Source organism: Mugil cephalus, chromosome 4 (genome assembly GCF_022458985.1).
Source record: "Mugil cephalus isolate CIBA_MC_2020 chromosome 4, CIBA_Mcephalus_1.1, whole genome shotgun sequence".
Lineage (NCBI taxonomy): Eukaryota > Metazoa > Chordata > Actinopteri > Mugiliformes > Mugilidae > Mugil > Mugil cephalus.
The window spans coordinates 13,193,437-13,209,976 of record NC_061773.1 but is presented as its reverse complement, the minus strand read 5'-3'; the positions used below and the strand labels follow the sequence as shown (position 1 = coordinate 13,209,976).

Here is a 16,540-nt window from a genome sequence, read left to right as displayed (position 1 = left end):
CTGTAATTTGCATATACGCGCAGCGACTCGGTGCCGCGCTGCATCGCGCGCCGCGCGTTAGCTCTGTTGCTCTGTGGTTTTGTGATGTACGTTCAAGCCTCCATCGCTCATCTTATACTGTCTCTGTGTCTCTCTTATGCTCTTTTCTTCCCCCCGCTTTGCCATCACTGCTTCAATCTCCTTGCTGGACCTCTCCTCCCTCCCCCACCAGTTTGCTACGGGCCCTCGACCAACCCACCATCAGGTAATTTACCCCCGCTGAACACCCCTCCTGCTCCCTCTCTTGCATCATCATCATCATCATCAAAGCAGTTTTCTCATCCCTGCTGGCGAAGGGTTGTTTGTGGGGCTCCTGCTGTTCCTTAAAAAAAAAAAAAAAAAAAAGTCGGATTCGAGAGCCTTCAAGAATCTTGGAGACGAGGTTTTAATTATATTGGGATGTTTCGTGCTGCTAGTTACTTATGATATCCAGCCAGGTGCACGGGGATGTGTTGTTGAACCATGTGCATTCGTTTTTATGTTGAGATCTTCTTAATTCATTCCAATCATATTGTCTTAATCGGGTTTAAATGTATTGACACGTGCTGGCCACTGAGGCTGTGAGTAAAATAAGAGAGTTTACACGTTATGAGTTGGTAGCCATCCTTGTTAACATAGATGTCTGTGCTTTTCTTGGTGATTATATTTATGTAGAAGCTTTACACGATAAAGCTTATTTGGATTTAAGTTTGCACTACTTCATGTTGTCGTGCATTTTCAGATTCTACAGCTACTTAGGCATAGGAACTAGTTTAGTATTTGAGCAGCTACACAGTTTTTTTCCAGGATCTGATCTTGTTAAATAATAGTACATTATTACGTGTTTAGTTCTACATCAGTATAGAAAGAACCGTGTACAGGGACACGGCGCTTTTAACACACAGCGCTCCGAAGCTTGGGAGCTCAGAAGTAACTCGGGAAAAATGAAGATGAATTCGAGCTCGGTCTCCAGCAAGTTTGCGATTCACTCACACGCTCAAGGATGTTTCGTCCTGGTTGGTTGGTGCAATGAGTTTTGATGCCTTTGACTGGATGTAATCGACCGTAATGACTGCTCCGCATTCATCCTGCTGCTCCTGTCAGCGCTGAGAGTAACAGTAAAAGCCAGCGTGTGTGATTTCCATACGTGTTCCAAGTCGTGAAGGAGCCACCAAGCGCGTCTCACAGATGAGCTGGCGCGTCAACTGGGTTCGGTTCGCGTCAACGAGCTACATGCTCGAACGACTTTGAGCTCGGCCGTTTTGAACTTTTTGTTGCCGTGTGAACGTGGTATATATTTGGTTGAGCCAATTATAGTCATGAGGCAAACTCTCTAAGTGTGTACTAGTCGGGTTAAAAAGGTTGTCTTAAAGGATATTGTACAATTTGATTTAATGCTAAGCAGAGACATTATAGTGTGGTATCTCTAAAGAGACAGGTTTAAGCAGGTCTCCTAAAGCACAAGCTTTTTTCTGTTATGTCTGAAAACAGGAATAGGAGCATTATCACAGACAGCAAAATCTGTCAAACTTTTTTCTTTTTATATGAACAACCTCTTGACACCAGGGTCTTTCATGTTTCTGCTAGTAACACCATGGCAATGCTGTTATGTTGACTAGTTTGTTGTTGTTTGGGCGAGAGCCTTGTGGCCTAGACTTTTTCACAACCACAGCTGGAAACCGCAATCTCGCTGGACACTTTAAGAATTAGTCATCAGATCGTGGTTACTCTTATAAAAGAGGTGTCACAACGTGATCACGATGATGGCTAGCTGGTGGTGAGGCGAGGCGAGGTAGGCTGTGGTCAAGGAACGAACCGAGAGAGCCGGCGCTTGTGATCGTAGCCGACGCTCGCGTAAATGACACTTTTGATCCTGTTAAACAGTCGACGCCTCGCGAACCAGCGACAGTCGATTTTAAAGGACGTGTTGACGCGTTCGTGTCTGGCAGTCGAGTATTTACGACGCTGTTTGCGTATCACCTTGTGAATTCTCAGACACGTGTGACATCCAGTCCGTGTGTCTCCCCGTTATCTTTGTTTTTGTTGATTCACACTGTGACGATTCACCCAGCTGCCCCTCACTGAGATTGATGTGTCGTCCGCGCCCCCCCCCCCTCTCTCTCCAAGACGTGGCCCGTGTGACTTGTTGTCTAACATCCTCACCTTCTGGACACTTGTGCTCGGACAGAATTTAAGCAGACTATTAATAGTGGGGTGTCAAAGTGTAACAGGGGTGCGCGCTGGCATTAGTGGGTACTCGCTGGCTGTCACAAACTGGCGCTGATACCTCTTGTGCCGCCACGGAAGTGGAATCGGAAAGCAGATGAAGGCGAACACTGGGCTTTTTATATCGATGGAGAAAACGACTATTGTCCCCGTGAAACACACTCGACGCTCAGTAATGAGAGCGTAGATATCAGAAGAACCGTTTGGCCAACTTATAAGTCGGTTTTCAAACGATGATCCTTTTTAATTTTGTTTCAAATTGTCAGGATATCAAAACTCACCTTTTTGCGTGTTTCATTATTTTTCATTAAAACGGTTTCTTTTAGAGCGGGGTGGAAACTCATTTTAGTTCAGGGCCTACATACAGCACAATTTCATTTTGAGGGTCCTGACCAGTAATGTATCAGCATCATAACATAATGTTTGGTGCAAAGAAGAACAGGTACAATATGAAAATGTTAGCATTTAATGAGCTTTTACAAAGTTCAATTTTGGCACGTTGCTGTTAATCTCAGTGTTGTGTTCTGCCCACTATTTTTTATTAAATCAGTAGACGAATTAGGAAAAGCTATTACTGTTATTGGAAAAATTACAGTTGAAGTCTTCTATGTCGTTTTCACACTTTGCAAATTCATGCCACGCGCCAGATTAGCCCCTCTGGCCTCTTTGGGCCTGACACGTTTGACACCTCCGCTCTAGACTAAATTATTGCATTAGTCTGACTTTTGCCTGTTAACATCTCCTCAGCGTTGGCTCTAAATAGTGGAAATGTATTATTATTATTATTATTATTATTAGTTTTTTTTATCAGCACCTGAACTTGTGCCGTGCGAGACATGACGCCGACGAGGAGTTTGCTTCAAATTACAGGGAGTGTTGGGTCACTCTGGCAGCAGTTGTGTTGCTGCGTTTATTCTCGTTGTCAGTCTGTGTCATTTCTCTTCTGTGCAGCAACATATCAATCTACAAAAATAGACGGTGGGAGGGGGGGGGGGGGGGGAATGTTATGTTTCTGCCATGCTGAAATACCGGGGGAAGTGACACCTACCAGCTCCATAATACAGACGAGGTGTCTGCAAGTCGCCCTGTCATGCTGCGTTAACACCTCTGTTGCTTAGTCAGCGCTGCAGGTGACAGTCGGGTTGGGGAACCACCACTTTTTAAAAAAAAAAAAAAAAAAAAAAAAAAAAAGCACACAGGCTCAATCTGCACAATTCGAGAAAGATTGAAAGTGAAGTAAGGTGCAGGTTTTTGGATGATGTAGGTTTTCGTGCAGCTGTACACGCCGTGTCAGGATGGCGCACGGCCACGAGTCAAACACTGATGTGACATTTTTACCTTGACTAAGCTTTTTTTTTTTCCCCCATTCACCTACTGATAAAGCAGCCCTCGTTCTGAGGTTATTTTCTATCATATGAGTAATCAAAGTGGCTCTGAGCCGCTGTCTGCGTCAGGTGGATGGCAACAATTAGGCAGATTCCTGTTGATGTGTGTGGTTGCTCAAGTCTTACCAGTGCAGTCTCCCATTGGCTTTTCTCTCTTTCCTGCTTTCAAAACCCAAGGGAGGATTCAGGCCAATCCAGGTAACATTTACCTCTGTTGTCCAAAAGTCTCTGCGGACCTGCATGGCATGACGAGGATCATCCTTAAATGATCCCTCCTAACTTTTTTAACCCTTTACACCCTCTCATCCTTACTATAGTGTTTGCTCAGTAGATTTTATCCCCTATATCCTGTCTTCAATCCGTTAGGGATTCATTAATAGGCTTTTCAGTTCATACTTCTGTAATTTCTGCTCCATTCATCACTCATCTCTAATGGCCTTGCACAGTTAAATGAACAGCATGCTTAATGACAAAGAGATGCGACGTATTCCCTGTTAAGATATGTGTTGTTTTTTTTTTTTGCTGTTTTTAAGTTTCCTTTTTTTTGTCCGTTTAACGAGAAAAGTGTTGGATTTATGTAATGTTTCATGTTTGGATGCCCACATGGTCTCAGTGTCGTCGGAGTCATTCCGTTACAAAGCTCCTTTTTGTCGACAGTGTTGAAAAGTAGTTTTGTCTGTTTTTGTCGGCCGCCGCCACTTTTTGCTGAGCCCGTCCTCGGATAACTCGCAACTGACGGTTTCCTGCTCGTTTTTCCACATTTCCATTGAGCTATTTACAATAAAGCCATTGAACTTGATTTATTATGTAAAAGGTGATTTCCCTCCTGGGTATTTATAGACGCTTTAACAGCATTGTTTATTCTGCTCCTCTCCACTGGAGCGTACTGTGACTGTGGTTGGGTATTCCCAGCTTGAGCCTTAGTTGTTTGGAAGTCGGTCACAGCTGTTGGTAGTGGTCTTTCTTCGGGGCCCGGGACGCACTGATTTGAACAATACATTTCATGGGCAAACACAAAACCCCCTCAACATTCAACTTTAAGCGATCGTGACATCTGCTCCATAGAAGTCACTGGCGCTGTGGACAGTGTGTGTATTATTTCTCTCTCTGATGCATCAAATAAAGGCCATGTTGCTGCCTGATGAGCAGGCCTGTGCCATGTGTCACACATTCACTACAACTGGAAGGGTGGCCGTGCAGCTCAGGCACAAAATATTTAGTTTAAACTTTTCGATGGTCCAACGGCTTTAACTGGTTGCAGCTGTGCAGCCTGGTGCATACGGACTTGGCAGAAGTTTAAAAATGAAGAGCGCAAACAACAAACAGTAACAAAATTTTTACGCTTTTGTTTTTACGCTTAATGTTTTAGGGGCTTCACTTGTAAGAAAGAACTCCTTTCTTGCTTACCCAACTGAAATGAATGGTATTGATAAATTCTCCATTAAATAGTGAACTCGCATATGGTTATTAAGGATAAATATGATATATGATATTATATTGGAGGGTTTGATTCAGTAATTATCACATTAAGTCTTAGCGAAATGCAAAATGCGTTTAAACGCTTAAAGACCCAAAAACGACCACTGCGTTAAACCACCGGGATGCGTAAAAGCTGCCTGTGATTGTCTCGGATCCTGTTTTTTTTCCAGTAAAGCCCACACTGTTGACACTCGCCTGCTCCCTTTTCACCCGACTCAACATATTGAATCTGCAGCCGAGCGCCTCGGTGAGAAACCAGCGCGCGAGAAGAAACGAAAGTGATGGGAGGGAACCAAAGGACAAAGTTCAAAGAGCGCACGCAGAAAACTCTTCTCTGTATTCATGAATGAAAATTACCGTTAAAAAATAAATAAATGTGCACCACAGACCTAGAATAAACGGAATAAACTAAAACACATTAAGATGTAGATGCGTCGTACGTCAGTAAGTAACACAGTTGTAGGACCAGACCCCATTTAGCAAATCCTCAATAATCCGCCACCTCAGTCAGGTGTGGGTGTGTCGCACATTCCTTAATTGTAAAACTTTTGCAATCAAGATAATGACGCACTAGTATGACTTTACTAAGGTGTTCCCTTCGTTGGAATGACATTCTTTGAAGGCTTCAGGTTGAATGATGGTGGGATGAAATATTTAGGCCTCGTGTGTCTCAGTGAAGCTAAATGCCAACTCATTTCCATAATTCATAATATAGGCTTTTAAGTCATTCCTGGAGGAGATGATGGGCTGATTATGGAGGCAATAATGTTGGATTTTATCCATGAAAATCATTTTCTCTTTGATCCCTCCGAGTTTAGCGTAATTGTCTTGAGTGATACGCAGAAGTGAGTTTCAGATGTAGTCGTAGCGATTTTTATTTTTTTTTCACTTCTCTGCTGATAAAAACCAAGGGCTCAAGGGCAAAAAAATGTGTTACACAAATAGTGAAAACATCTGAAGATCAGCACTTGCTTGTGTTTCCGATAAAGCATGGCAGCATGCTACGATATGAGGCTGCAGCCTGTGGGGTTGTGTTTAATGTCTCCTGTTGTTTTTCTCTGTTTTTTTTTTTTTTTTTCTCTCCCCCCCCCTCCTCCTCTCGCGTGTTGCTTTCAGTTTTTTCAGAGGACTCAGATGCAGACTGCGAGGCCCACCATCCCGACAAACACGCCCTCCATACGGCCCGGCTCACAGACTCCCACCGCGGCCGTCTACCCCGCTAATCAACCAATCATGATGACCATGGCGCCCATGCCTTTCCCTTCTCCGCAGGCTGCACAGTACTACATCCCACAGGTACGACAAACACAACGCAACCGGGTCTTATCAAGTTTAGATTAGTGTTTGTTTTTTTTGCTGTTTGCTTCTTACGTTAGCGTTGCACTTTGAGAGGGAAGTCGACGCACAAGGACTTTATCGTCCCTTCTTCTGAAGCAGATCGGTGGATGAGTGCGGATAAGATAATTGAACTGATTAAAAGAGCATTTGTCATAAATGCCGTCCCCACAGTGTTAGGAAATCATCCAGATCATAGTCCTTTTGTGTTGTTTTTATACTTCAATATTTGCTCAGGTTAAGCTAACAAGAAATACAACATGTTAGTTTGAGAGCTTCAGAGGTGCTGATAGGCAGAATTATTTACCTTTTACAGGGTGAGGCCAGCGGCTTCCAATCCTTTGTACTAAACTAACCGTGACATCCGCTTATTCTAGCTGTGTATTTAATAGACAAATAGGATGAGTTGAGTTTCATAATTACACAAATGACCTTTCCTCGAATATACGAAAGTTTGTGAATGTTACTGTTTCTTGTTACTATAATTTTTCAAAATTAGCATTGTCTTGTGTGGAAATTAAGCTCATTTATTTAAATCCCTCATTTGTTACAGCAAACAACCTACCATCATTTTTTTAGTTTGACTACAAACAGAAAATCCTCTCTGGTCGCAGCTGGTAATTGATTTGTTACAGCACATGAATCGAATCAGATCGAGGCATAAGTCGCGGGGCTTTATCCAAAACATTAAGATCCAAAGTGCGACGTATGCGTTTCCGTCTCACCGACGGCGTCTCTCCTTGCCCTCCATGTTTTACAGTATCGCCACAGTACACCCTACGTGGGACCTCCTCAGCAGTATTCTGTTCAGCCCCCAGGATCTGGCACCTTCTACCCTGGTCCAGGGCCAGGGGAGTACCCCGCCCCATATCGTGAGTCATTACTCCAGCACGGATACACGTCCAGTACCACAACCGCGAAGTCCAAATTCACTCATCTAGTAGCACAAATGTATAAACTACGTGTGTAGCAGGAGCCCTGACTGTGTTAAACTAAACCGTCGTCTTTGGTTTTCTCTTCCCGCAAATTCATTCAGATCCCCTCAGGTACCACCCACCTGTCTCACCGTCTGTCCCCGCGCCCGTTCCTACAGCTGGTCCGCCCTACTACCCGGGACAGACTGTTTACCCCCCCTCACCCCCCATCATAGTGCCTACACCACAGCAACCTCTACCAGCCAAGCGTGAGAAGAAAACAGTGAGTATCTTAGTAGTTCTCAGAGTAACAGCAGAAATAAAAACCTTTTTTTTCTTTTTCTTTTAATGATTATTTTGAGCGCTTAGTTACGATCGGCACACAGTGTGATCATTATCAGCAGGTGGAATTAGGTGGAACTATTTATACAAATTGTTCCAAGATGCCTTGACAGACATGGACCATTTTCAGGCTGATATTTTGAATAAAAAAAAAAAAATAAAAACAGGTGTCGAGGCTCTAACTGGATGATAATCTTCTTGTGTTTCAGTAAAAATAATTACTTACCAGTACTATTTTTATACTGTTTATATATTTGTTCTTTAGCCCCTTTAGCACGTATCCGTCTGTATATAACATAGAATTTGTGGCCAGATGTATTTTTGTGTTGTTTTTTTTTTTTTTTTCCGCTCCCGTCACAACCGATGAGAAAAACACGCGTAAAATGTTGCTGACGCAGGGCCGCTCTGAGACTCGTGCGCTTTAGTGAGGTCTGTTTTTCTGTGCCATTGTCCTCCCAGATCCGTATCCGTGACCCCAATCAGGGTGGCAGGGATATCACGGAGGAGATCATGGCAGGAGGTTCAGGGAGCAGGAATTCAACACCTCCTGTCGGCCCCCCCTCCTCCACCCCGACCCCACCACAGGTATGGCTCTCCGACACGCTCGCACACCTCTCACCTGCGCCAGTGTAGCACTAAGACGGGAGGGATGTCTCATGTTGCTTGGTCACAGTGTGAACTCGCATCTCTTCTCCACCACCGTGTGTGTGTGTGTGTGTGCGCGCGTGCGTGTGTGTCGCACACGGGACGTGGCCTCCATTTCGTTGTTAACTTATTCTGCCATCTCACCCTCGCATAAGAAATTCATGATGGCTTTGAGTTTAAAATGTTACCTCCGTGTAGTTTATTGCTCCCGTGCTTTAAGATACGTTCTTTTCTCTTTTGCTTGTATCAATGTGGTTGAGTATATATTAGATAAACAAGCAGTTTTGACTTCTCGTTTCCTATTGACGCTTTTTTTCAAGACCCGCTGTCTGAACCTAATGTTGTGGGTTAGACAAAACTCATAATTCATCAAAAAAATAAAAACCTATGGTCGACCAGTGTGGATACAGCACAGGAAATAACAAAACCTAGAAACTGTTCCCAGAAATTGTAAGAATTATTTTTTTTTTTCCCCAACACAACACCACCTCCAGACTCTATTGGGCAGCTTGTCTGAAGCCAGGGATCTCAACAGGGATTTCAGTGTGCGTGATGTGACATTCACAGCTGCGTCTATAAAGATCTGTTTGATATTAACACCTGTTCTCGCCAACCCCAAAGCCTCTGGATATTGTTCGCTTTGGGCGCCCTCAGCTATGTTCTCACCGACTTCTACTCTAATTAGCTTAGCTACAGAAATGACAACGCATAGGTAGCAAACAATGCAGGAACATTTAGAATATTAATGTATTGAATACTCTCCTTTTCTCTCCACTTTAACCATTTGTCTAACTGGAAGTACATTAGCAACAGTATCCTTGTTAGGAGCCCTAATAATAAAAGCATGTAAATGAATCACATATGTTTAGAAAAAAAACCTTTTTGCTGTCTTTTAACAGTTAAATAAACTCCCTGTAACTTTGTTAACGTCTTACTTTAATCTTACGCCTGCTTTCTTTCTATCACGGTTTCTTTTCACCCATTATCTTTTCAAACTGATTGCACATGTACTGTCTGTAAACTCCTACTCCTTCTCCAGAATCCACTCAGATCCCCCCGATTCCACCGAATGTCCGATCTGTTCTCCCGAAAATGAAATTGAATGTGTTTGGCACAATGCTCGGAACAAATATGGAAATGCGGCAGCGCTGACGCCTGGTCTTTAGATCCGAGAGCGCGGAAGCTGGCAGTGACGTGTAAAAATTGAAGCGGCCACCTTTTTAGATGGATGAAACTGTATTGTCTTCGTATGGAGGCTTGGCACATTATAACGAGTGAAACCCCATTTAAACAGCCTGCATGGATTCTGAAGAGGGACGTTGTGACTTCTTCCTCCCTGTGTCTTTCTGTGGATGTTAACAGTGTGTTTCCTCTTTTTCTCTGTCTCTTTGTGCCCCTTGATTTCATTTCTTTGTGTATTTCCCCTCTCCATCCTTTCCTCTTCATTGTCCTGAGCTTTTCCACTCATCCCGCCATTCCTCCCGCATCCATCTCCATTCTCCACCTTGTCTCTCCCGTCTCGTCCTCCATCGCCGCCCTCGTAATAAATAACCATACCTCTTTGGGCTCCTTATTTCTGCTCAAACCTGCATTTTGGCTTGTTTATTTGTTCTGTGCGTGCGCGCTTGCCTACATCTCCGTGCCTCTCTCTCTCTCTCTTTCTCTCTGGTTTTCTGTGTTGCTAGTTTTTATGGCCGCACCCTCATTATCCTCACATTTTCTACCTCAAATCGCAGCAGCTGAGCAGCAGCCAGACTCCGGAGCAGCAGCAGCCGCAGCAGCAGCCGCAGCAGCAGCAGCAGCAGTCGCAGTCGCAGCCTCAGCCTCCTCGGCAACAGCAAGCCCATCCCGGAGGCTACGCGTTCGAGACGCTGCAGCCGCCACAGCCCCAACAGCCACAGCATCCGCTGACGACCGGGGCTGCAGACACCAAACCAGGGCCAGGTCTGCCCGAGCGCTTTCTCTCATTAAAATGCAATAAACGAGGCAGTTTAACTTTATTTTGTTAAGGTCAAATAATAAACACCGCTCGGATTTCACCCCCGGACCGCTGCTTTGCATACGAGGGAATGTCAGCTTTGGTTTTATTGCAGTAAAACACAGCGTCCACGTTATCTATCACTCTCGTTTTTGCTTCGACACACTGCCGGCCGAATTTCGAGAGAAGTGAAAGTGAATGCGTTCAGTTGAGTCAGCGATACTTCCTGCTCTTCCTGTATTTAACTGGCAGTTTTCCAACTTTCTTGGCGAAGGGTCAGTTGTACATTTCTACACTCCGTATAAAGTTATGTCTGTGTTTCATCCCCTATCCCCTATTATTACCTGAAACCTTTTACATTCACCGGCTGGGTTCTGAGTCCGTCCGCTCTCCCTTTCAGATGATACGCCAAAACTGGAGCCGGTTGTCCAGAAGTCTTCCTCACCCGGGCTCGCGCAGCCCGAAGCTCCCGTGGAGAGACTGGAGGCCAACGCTCCTCTGTCTGAGCCCTCGCCTGCCGTTGAAGCAGAGCTTCCCTTCCCCGCCTCGCTGACCGCCCCCATCAGTCTCCCGCTCGCAGTGGCCAACACCGGCGAACGTCCCTCGGCGAGGGAGTCCGCCGCTTCAGCCTCTTCTCCCCCTGCCTCCGTTGGGGAGAGCAAACCCTCGTCAGCACCCACGCCCAACTCAGACAAGCCTCTTTCAGACACCCCCAGAACTTTAGTTGCCTCTCCTTCCCCGGCCCCCAAGGCTCTGAACGGCCTCGCGGACTCCGGGCCCGACTTAGACGCCCCGGCTCACGAGCCGCCTCTCCTGCCCTCAGCTGCACTCCAGCCCCAGGCCTCCGCTCCTGCTTTCAGAGAGGCCTCCTCCTCCTCCTCCTCCTCCTCCTCCTCCGAAACCTTGCCCTCTGACGTGAGGCCCGAGGTGCCCATTGCTGCTGCGCTCTCCTCCATGGCACCCGTGGCTGTGGTGCCAGTCACCCTGACCTCGAGCCCCGCCCCGGCTCTGCCGGTTATGCTCCCCCCCGGCCTTCCGCCTCTAGTGCAGGCCACGACAGAGGCCGAAGAGCCCACCAAGTCCTTAGACACTAAAGACCTCGCTCCCAGAGGAGGGACGGAGGCGCACGGTGGCATTACTGAAAGCAAAACAGAGACCCAGCAACAAGCACTCAGCAGGAAGAGTCCCACTACAGGTACTGAAGCTCTTTGGGTTTTTAAGCGACATGTTCAACTTGTACTTTAAACATTGTCGGACGTTTAGTGATAAACCAGCCTGAAATGAGCGGGTGTTTTATGAGCCCCTTACTTTTCTTATAGAGCTAAATTACGTCGTTACGAGTTTTTAAGGTTTACTCGTACAAGCATGAACATGTTTTTCTCGCGATGATTGGTCTTAAAAAGTAATTTAACTTTTAAATCTGCCGTGGCTCGGTTGTTAACCCGCTGGTTGTGGCTAACTTGCGTTTCCCTACAGTTAATCAGACCGCTTCTGCTATACCAAAGACCTGGAGAAAACCAAATGAAGGGATCTCTGCCGGAGAAGCACCTCAGAAGGAGGAGGAGGTAAGAGAAGAGGCCGGCAGCTCGCGACGCAAAAATGACGAGGGAGACCGACAAGACGACACTTTGTAACTTTATTTCCAAACGACTGGTGTTTGGTTTTCGGGGGAAGACTACAAAGTGTCAGAGGACAGAGGGGTTGAAAGAGAGGAGGGAAGGCACAATGTGGGCTAGAGTTCAAGTGGAAAATGTTTCCACATGTGTGGTGAGGGAAGCAGACATAAACGACTTTGGGGTGTTGTTATTCTCTGAGAACTACAGCGAGGAGTTATCTATCATCTTCATGGCTCACGCAGCCCACCGTTTGTAAAATCAGCTCCGTCCCGCTCTGGTTTCCTCTCCTTTATTGTTTTCCTTTAGGCTCGTCGCTGTAGGGGAGTTCCCACGCAACCAATTACCAGCTGATAAATAAATTTTTATCAGCCTCCCCAGTAGTGATGACGCAAATCACAGCAGCTCTGATTGAGCCAAAACACATTTCAAGTACAGTATTTCATTACGAACGCTCAAGACGGCTACTTCAAACCTGACCAGAAACGCAACATGATGGTGATGATGAGCACAATGTTAACAGACATTGACTAGCGCAGAAGACTCCCATACATCATCTGACAGTGACAGGTCTAAATGTCGCTCTAATACGAATACATTTAAATTTAGATTAAACAAAGTGTGAAACTGGCTGATAATTGGAATCCCAGGCTAGATGAGTCAGAAGCTGCTCAGTGTTTCTCACTGTGTTTTAACTGTGCATCAATAACGTTTTATAAACATGATCAAAACTGCTGGATGTTTGTGTTCCCGTTCGTGAAACAGTATTCCATTTTTATGTTTACTATATGCACATGGACCATATCAGATATTTATTAAATACTCAATTGTCTTTTGTGAACTCTTACAGTAAGTTCTATCCTGCAATAAATCAAGGGTTTCACGATTGAATGTTGCCTCCGCACAGGATGAACCCAGGCCAGTAGATGAGCCTGCTGTAGACCAGGCCCTGCCGTCAGCTCCTCTGAGCAGCAGCCCGGCGCTTCTACCGCCGGCCTTCACCTCGACCCCCGCTCCCGCTCCCGCCCCTGCTAGCATCTCCGAGGCTGACAGAAAAGCCGCCGCCGCCGCCGCCGCTCCGGAGGAAAACGGCGAGGCGGAGCTGGAGCCGATGAGGAACGGCGCGGGCCACACCTCGGAGACGGAGAGCAGCGACAGTGGAGCCACGCCTGGAGACAAGGAGAACTCGACAGGCGCTCCACAGGACATTGAAGGTGAGATGGAGCACGGTTTTGTTTATTTAAGCTGCCCTATGCAAACCGCAGGAAGTGTGCGTGTATTAATTCAAATTAGGCACATGACACTTCTTTTTGAGCTTTTGTCATTGCCAACACCTTTTTTTTTTCTTCCCCTTTCGCTTTTGAACCTTTCTCGGTGGTCCAGACTTGGCTGATGCCAGTGGGAAACGTCAGTATGACAGGGACTTCCTGTTGGGCTTCCAGTTCATGCCGGCCTGCGTACAGAAGCCTGAGGGACTCCCACCCGATCAGTGATGTGGTGCTGGACAAGGTGGGTTACAAACACGCCTGCAGTGCATAAGGAAATTTTCGGTGGTAGCTCCTGGATAAAGTAGTGCAATTACATAAATGGCAGAAAACACTATAAATAAAATAAATAAAATGAGAGCTGTACAGATATATACATATAAGTGAGTCACCATGTTGCGGGGTGGTAGAGCTGTGTGTCTGTGTCTGCTGCAGTTATGCCTGGCTGTCTATGCTTGTATGGATAGATAGATACTTTTTTTATCCCGAGGGACAGTGCAGTGATTAATAATTAATAATTATAATTAAAATATATATATCGATAAATAGATGGCTTAAAATGTTATCAGTGTAAATGCAGCTCCTAAAATGGAAAGAGCTTCATGAATCTTTCTGAATCTGCTCCTGATCCGAGCAGCAGTCAAACTGACTGATTTTCCACCATTGTTGCAGATTCATTTTTACTGTCGATCGACTAATCGCTGCTGCTGCTGCGTAGTCGTCCATTTTGTTTGCAAAGTCTCTGTAATTTGAATGTCTATTGAATGCACGTTTCTCCTGGAGCTGCCACGATTAATGGTCTGCAAACGATTTGAAAATGAGGGAACCGTTCAAGTCCGTTACCAAGAAAATACGTGGAGAGTTATAATCATTGTAAATTTAGTGTTTAGATTTTAGATTGTTGCTTTCGTGGACCTCACCTCAGGCTCTGGGATAGATAGTGTGATGGGCAAAATGCATAATAGTTTTTAATGGGGTTAATCAGTTATGAAAATAATCATTTGTTTTCAATAAAACTCTGAATAAAAGTAGGACTTTGTAGCCACATGCCAGTATGCTTTATAAGACTTAGTTTCAGTTTAGTTTGTGTGAGCTGGATCAAAGACGCTCCAGTTCGGTTCGTTCCTCACGTCTGCACATACTGTATGTATGGGTGGAGCATATGTGCTGCTGAAATGCTGTTTTGATTAAAATCACATTGCTATTATGTCACACTTGGCAGTGTTAAGAGTGCCGGCCCCTCCCCCACCTCTCCAAAAAGAACAACCAGGCTGGCGAACAGTTGATTGGTATGATCCCAGAGTCTCGTTTTCTCTGTGGGAGAAAGTGAAATCTCGCTGGAAAAGAGCGGAGAGGAAGTCAAGGACAGCTGAAAGACAAAGAGCTGGATTTGTTCTTCTCTTCTCCTCCTCCCCCACAACTATCCCGCTCTGTCCCGCGTTCCTGTCTTCTGTCCTTCCCTTCCACATCTGGTCCTGACGTCTCTCCCCGAGCAGAGCAGCCCCGCTGAGCCAGACGAGCGTGATTTGTTATTGACATAGCGAAAAAAAAACACACACACATAAACCAAAAGCCGCTAATGTTGCGCGACTGTGATTTAAACAGGGTCACCTTTAAGGAACCACCGACTTAGAAATTCACGCACTCGCTGTCACATTCATCACCGCTTTGCCCCGTTACCATTATTACCAGGGAACCACTGCTCCCCCTGCTGTTCAGATCGCGGCGCGCGTGTGTTTGCACATGTGTGTGATGATGTGTTGTGTATGCTATGTGTTCGCACAGATGAACCAAAACAAGTTGCCATCCCGAGCGGTGGATTCCAGGGTGATTTCCAGGGGACCCGATTTCACACCTGCGTTCGCAGATTTTGGCAGGCAGATGACCGGAGGACGAGGCGCCGCGGTGAGTCACACAGGCACTAAGGCACACACTCACAGGCTGCCACAGTCATTCATAAAATCGCACACACACTCTCGCCCTTTTCCCCTCCTTATCCATTCTAGTGCAAGACAGTTTTACTGTTCTCCTTAGCTATGTAGCTATTAGTGGCTCTTCCTGGTTCCCCTTGTGAATCATGAATACAAACCACTGCCTCCTGCTGGTATGAGGAGTCGCGTTCTCCCGCTCAGAATCGGACCATATGTGCCAGCTAGCCGTTGGTAGGCCGTGCTCTTTGTGGTGTGTTCAGGAGAAACTCGTTAGTTCAGGCACAGGTGGCGTGAGTCGACACCAGTCGGCCGTTGTTGGCGGTGGCTCAAAGAATTTTGGTTTCTTTACCTGCACGTTGACTCACCACAAACGCCAGGAATAATCATCGTCTGTTTCCCGTCTTTATTTCTTCTGCTGCACCCTCAGATGATGAACATTGGCGCACGGCGGCCTCCACCCAGGAAGATCATCATGAACGTTTCCGTGAATGATGACATTCAGCTGAAAAAATCGGAGAACGCCTGGAAGCCCGGCTTGAAGAGAGAGGCCCCTGCGGAGGATCCGGAGGCGCAGAAAACACAGGTGAAGGCGGTTGCACACGAGCACAGCGGAGAGGAACACACAAAACCCATCCACCTCCAACGCACTAAATCCTATGATTAATGTCTCCTGAAATCAGTTTGATTGTGGAGCTTTAAATAAGGATGAAGGGTAAATGAGTGATGTGACCTACCACAGCATGTATTGACTCAGCATCCGGAGCTATTTTTGAAAGATATATTCGGCTTATCTTCCGGGGAGTGGGAGTGAGTGTTTGATCAAACACCTCTTGTGCGTGATTCCCCACAGGATCTCTTTAGGAAAGTAAGAAGCATCCTCAACAAGCTGACGCCTCAGAAGTTCAACCAGCTGATGAAGCAGGTAGCGGACCTGACCATTGACACGGAGGAGAGGCTCAAAGGCGTCATCGACCTGGTCTTTGAGAAGGCCATCGATGAGCCCAGCTTCTCTGTGGCGTATGGGAACATGTGCCGCTGCCTGGCCACGGTAAGACCGTCAAAATGGGTCAAGTGTGGAGAATTCAGATGAAAGAAGATGTCGTTTTGTGGTTGCGATTGTGGAGGTTTATACCCTCGAGTTATCTGGAAGATTTTGGTGGGTATCTGGTAATTACTATGTCTACTATTCATGTGCAGCTCAAAGTGCAGATGACAGACAAACCCAACACCACCGTGAACTTCCGTAAGCTGCTGCTAAACCGCTGCCAGAAGGAGTTTGAGAAGGACAAGGTGGACGATGTGGTGTTTGAGAGGAAGCAGAAGGAGCTGGACTCTGCTGCATCGGTGTGTGCTCTTTGAATTTCCTTCCGTTTTTATCACATAATAGTCCTAACCATATAATAATTATA

At 46.0% G+C, this 16,540-nt stretch overlaps 1 protein-coding gene across 1 annotated transcript in view; it reads left to right on the top strand.

Moving 5' to 3' along the window:
* eif4g3a (eukaryotic translation initiation factor 4 gamma, 3a) overlaps positions 1 to 16,540 on the top strand; it is a 46,005-nt gene that overhangs the window by 16,045 nt on the left and 13,420 nt on the right. The window contains 16 exon segments of the mRNA XM_047582071.1: positions 212 to 244; positions 3,807 to 3,827; positions 6,225 to 6,404; positions 7,204 to 7,315; positions 7,480 to 7,640; positions 8,159 to 8,284; positions 10,081 to 10,288; positions 10,723 to 11,517; positions 11,799 to 11,887; positions 12,843 to 13,149; positions 13,319 to 13,416; positions 13,418 to 13,444; positions 14,986 to 15,105; positions 15,559 to 15,714; positions 15,982 to 16,179; positions 16,329 to 16,475. Coding sequence (XP_047438027.1) covers positions 212 to 244; positions 3,807 to 3,827; positions 6,225 to 6,404; positions 7,204 to 7,315; positions 7,480 to 7,640; positions 8,159 to 8,284; positions 10,081 to 10,288; positions 10,723 to 11,517; positions 11,799 to 11,887; positions 12,843 to 13,149; positions 13,319 to 13,416; positions 13,418 to 13,444; positions 14,986 to 15,105; positions 15,559 to 15,714; positions 15,982 to 16,179; positions 16,329 to 16,475 — 2,778 coding nt within the window.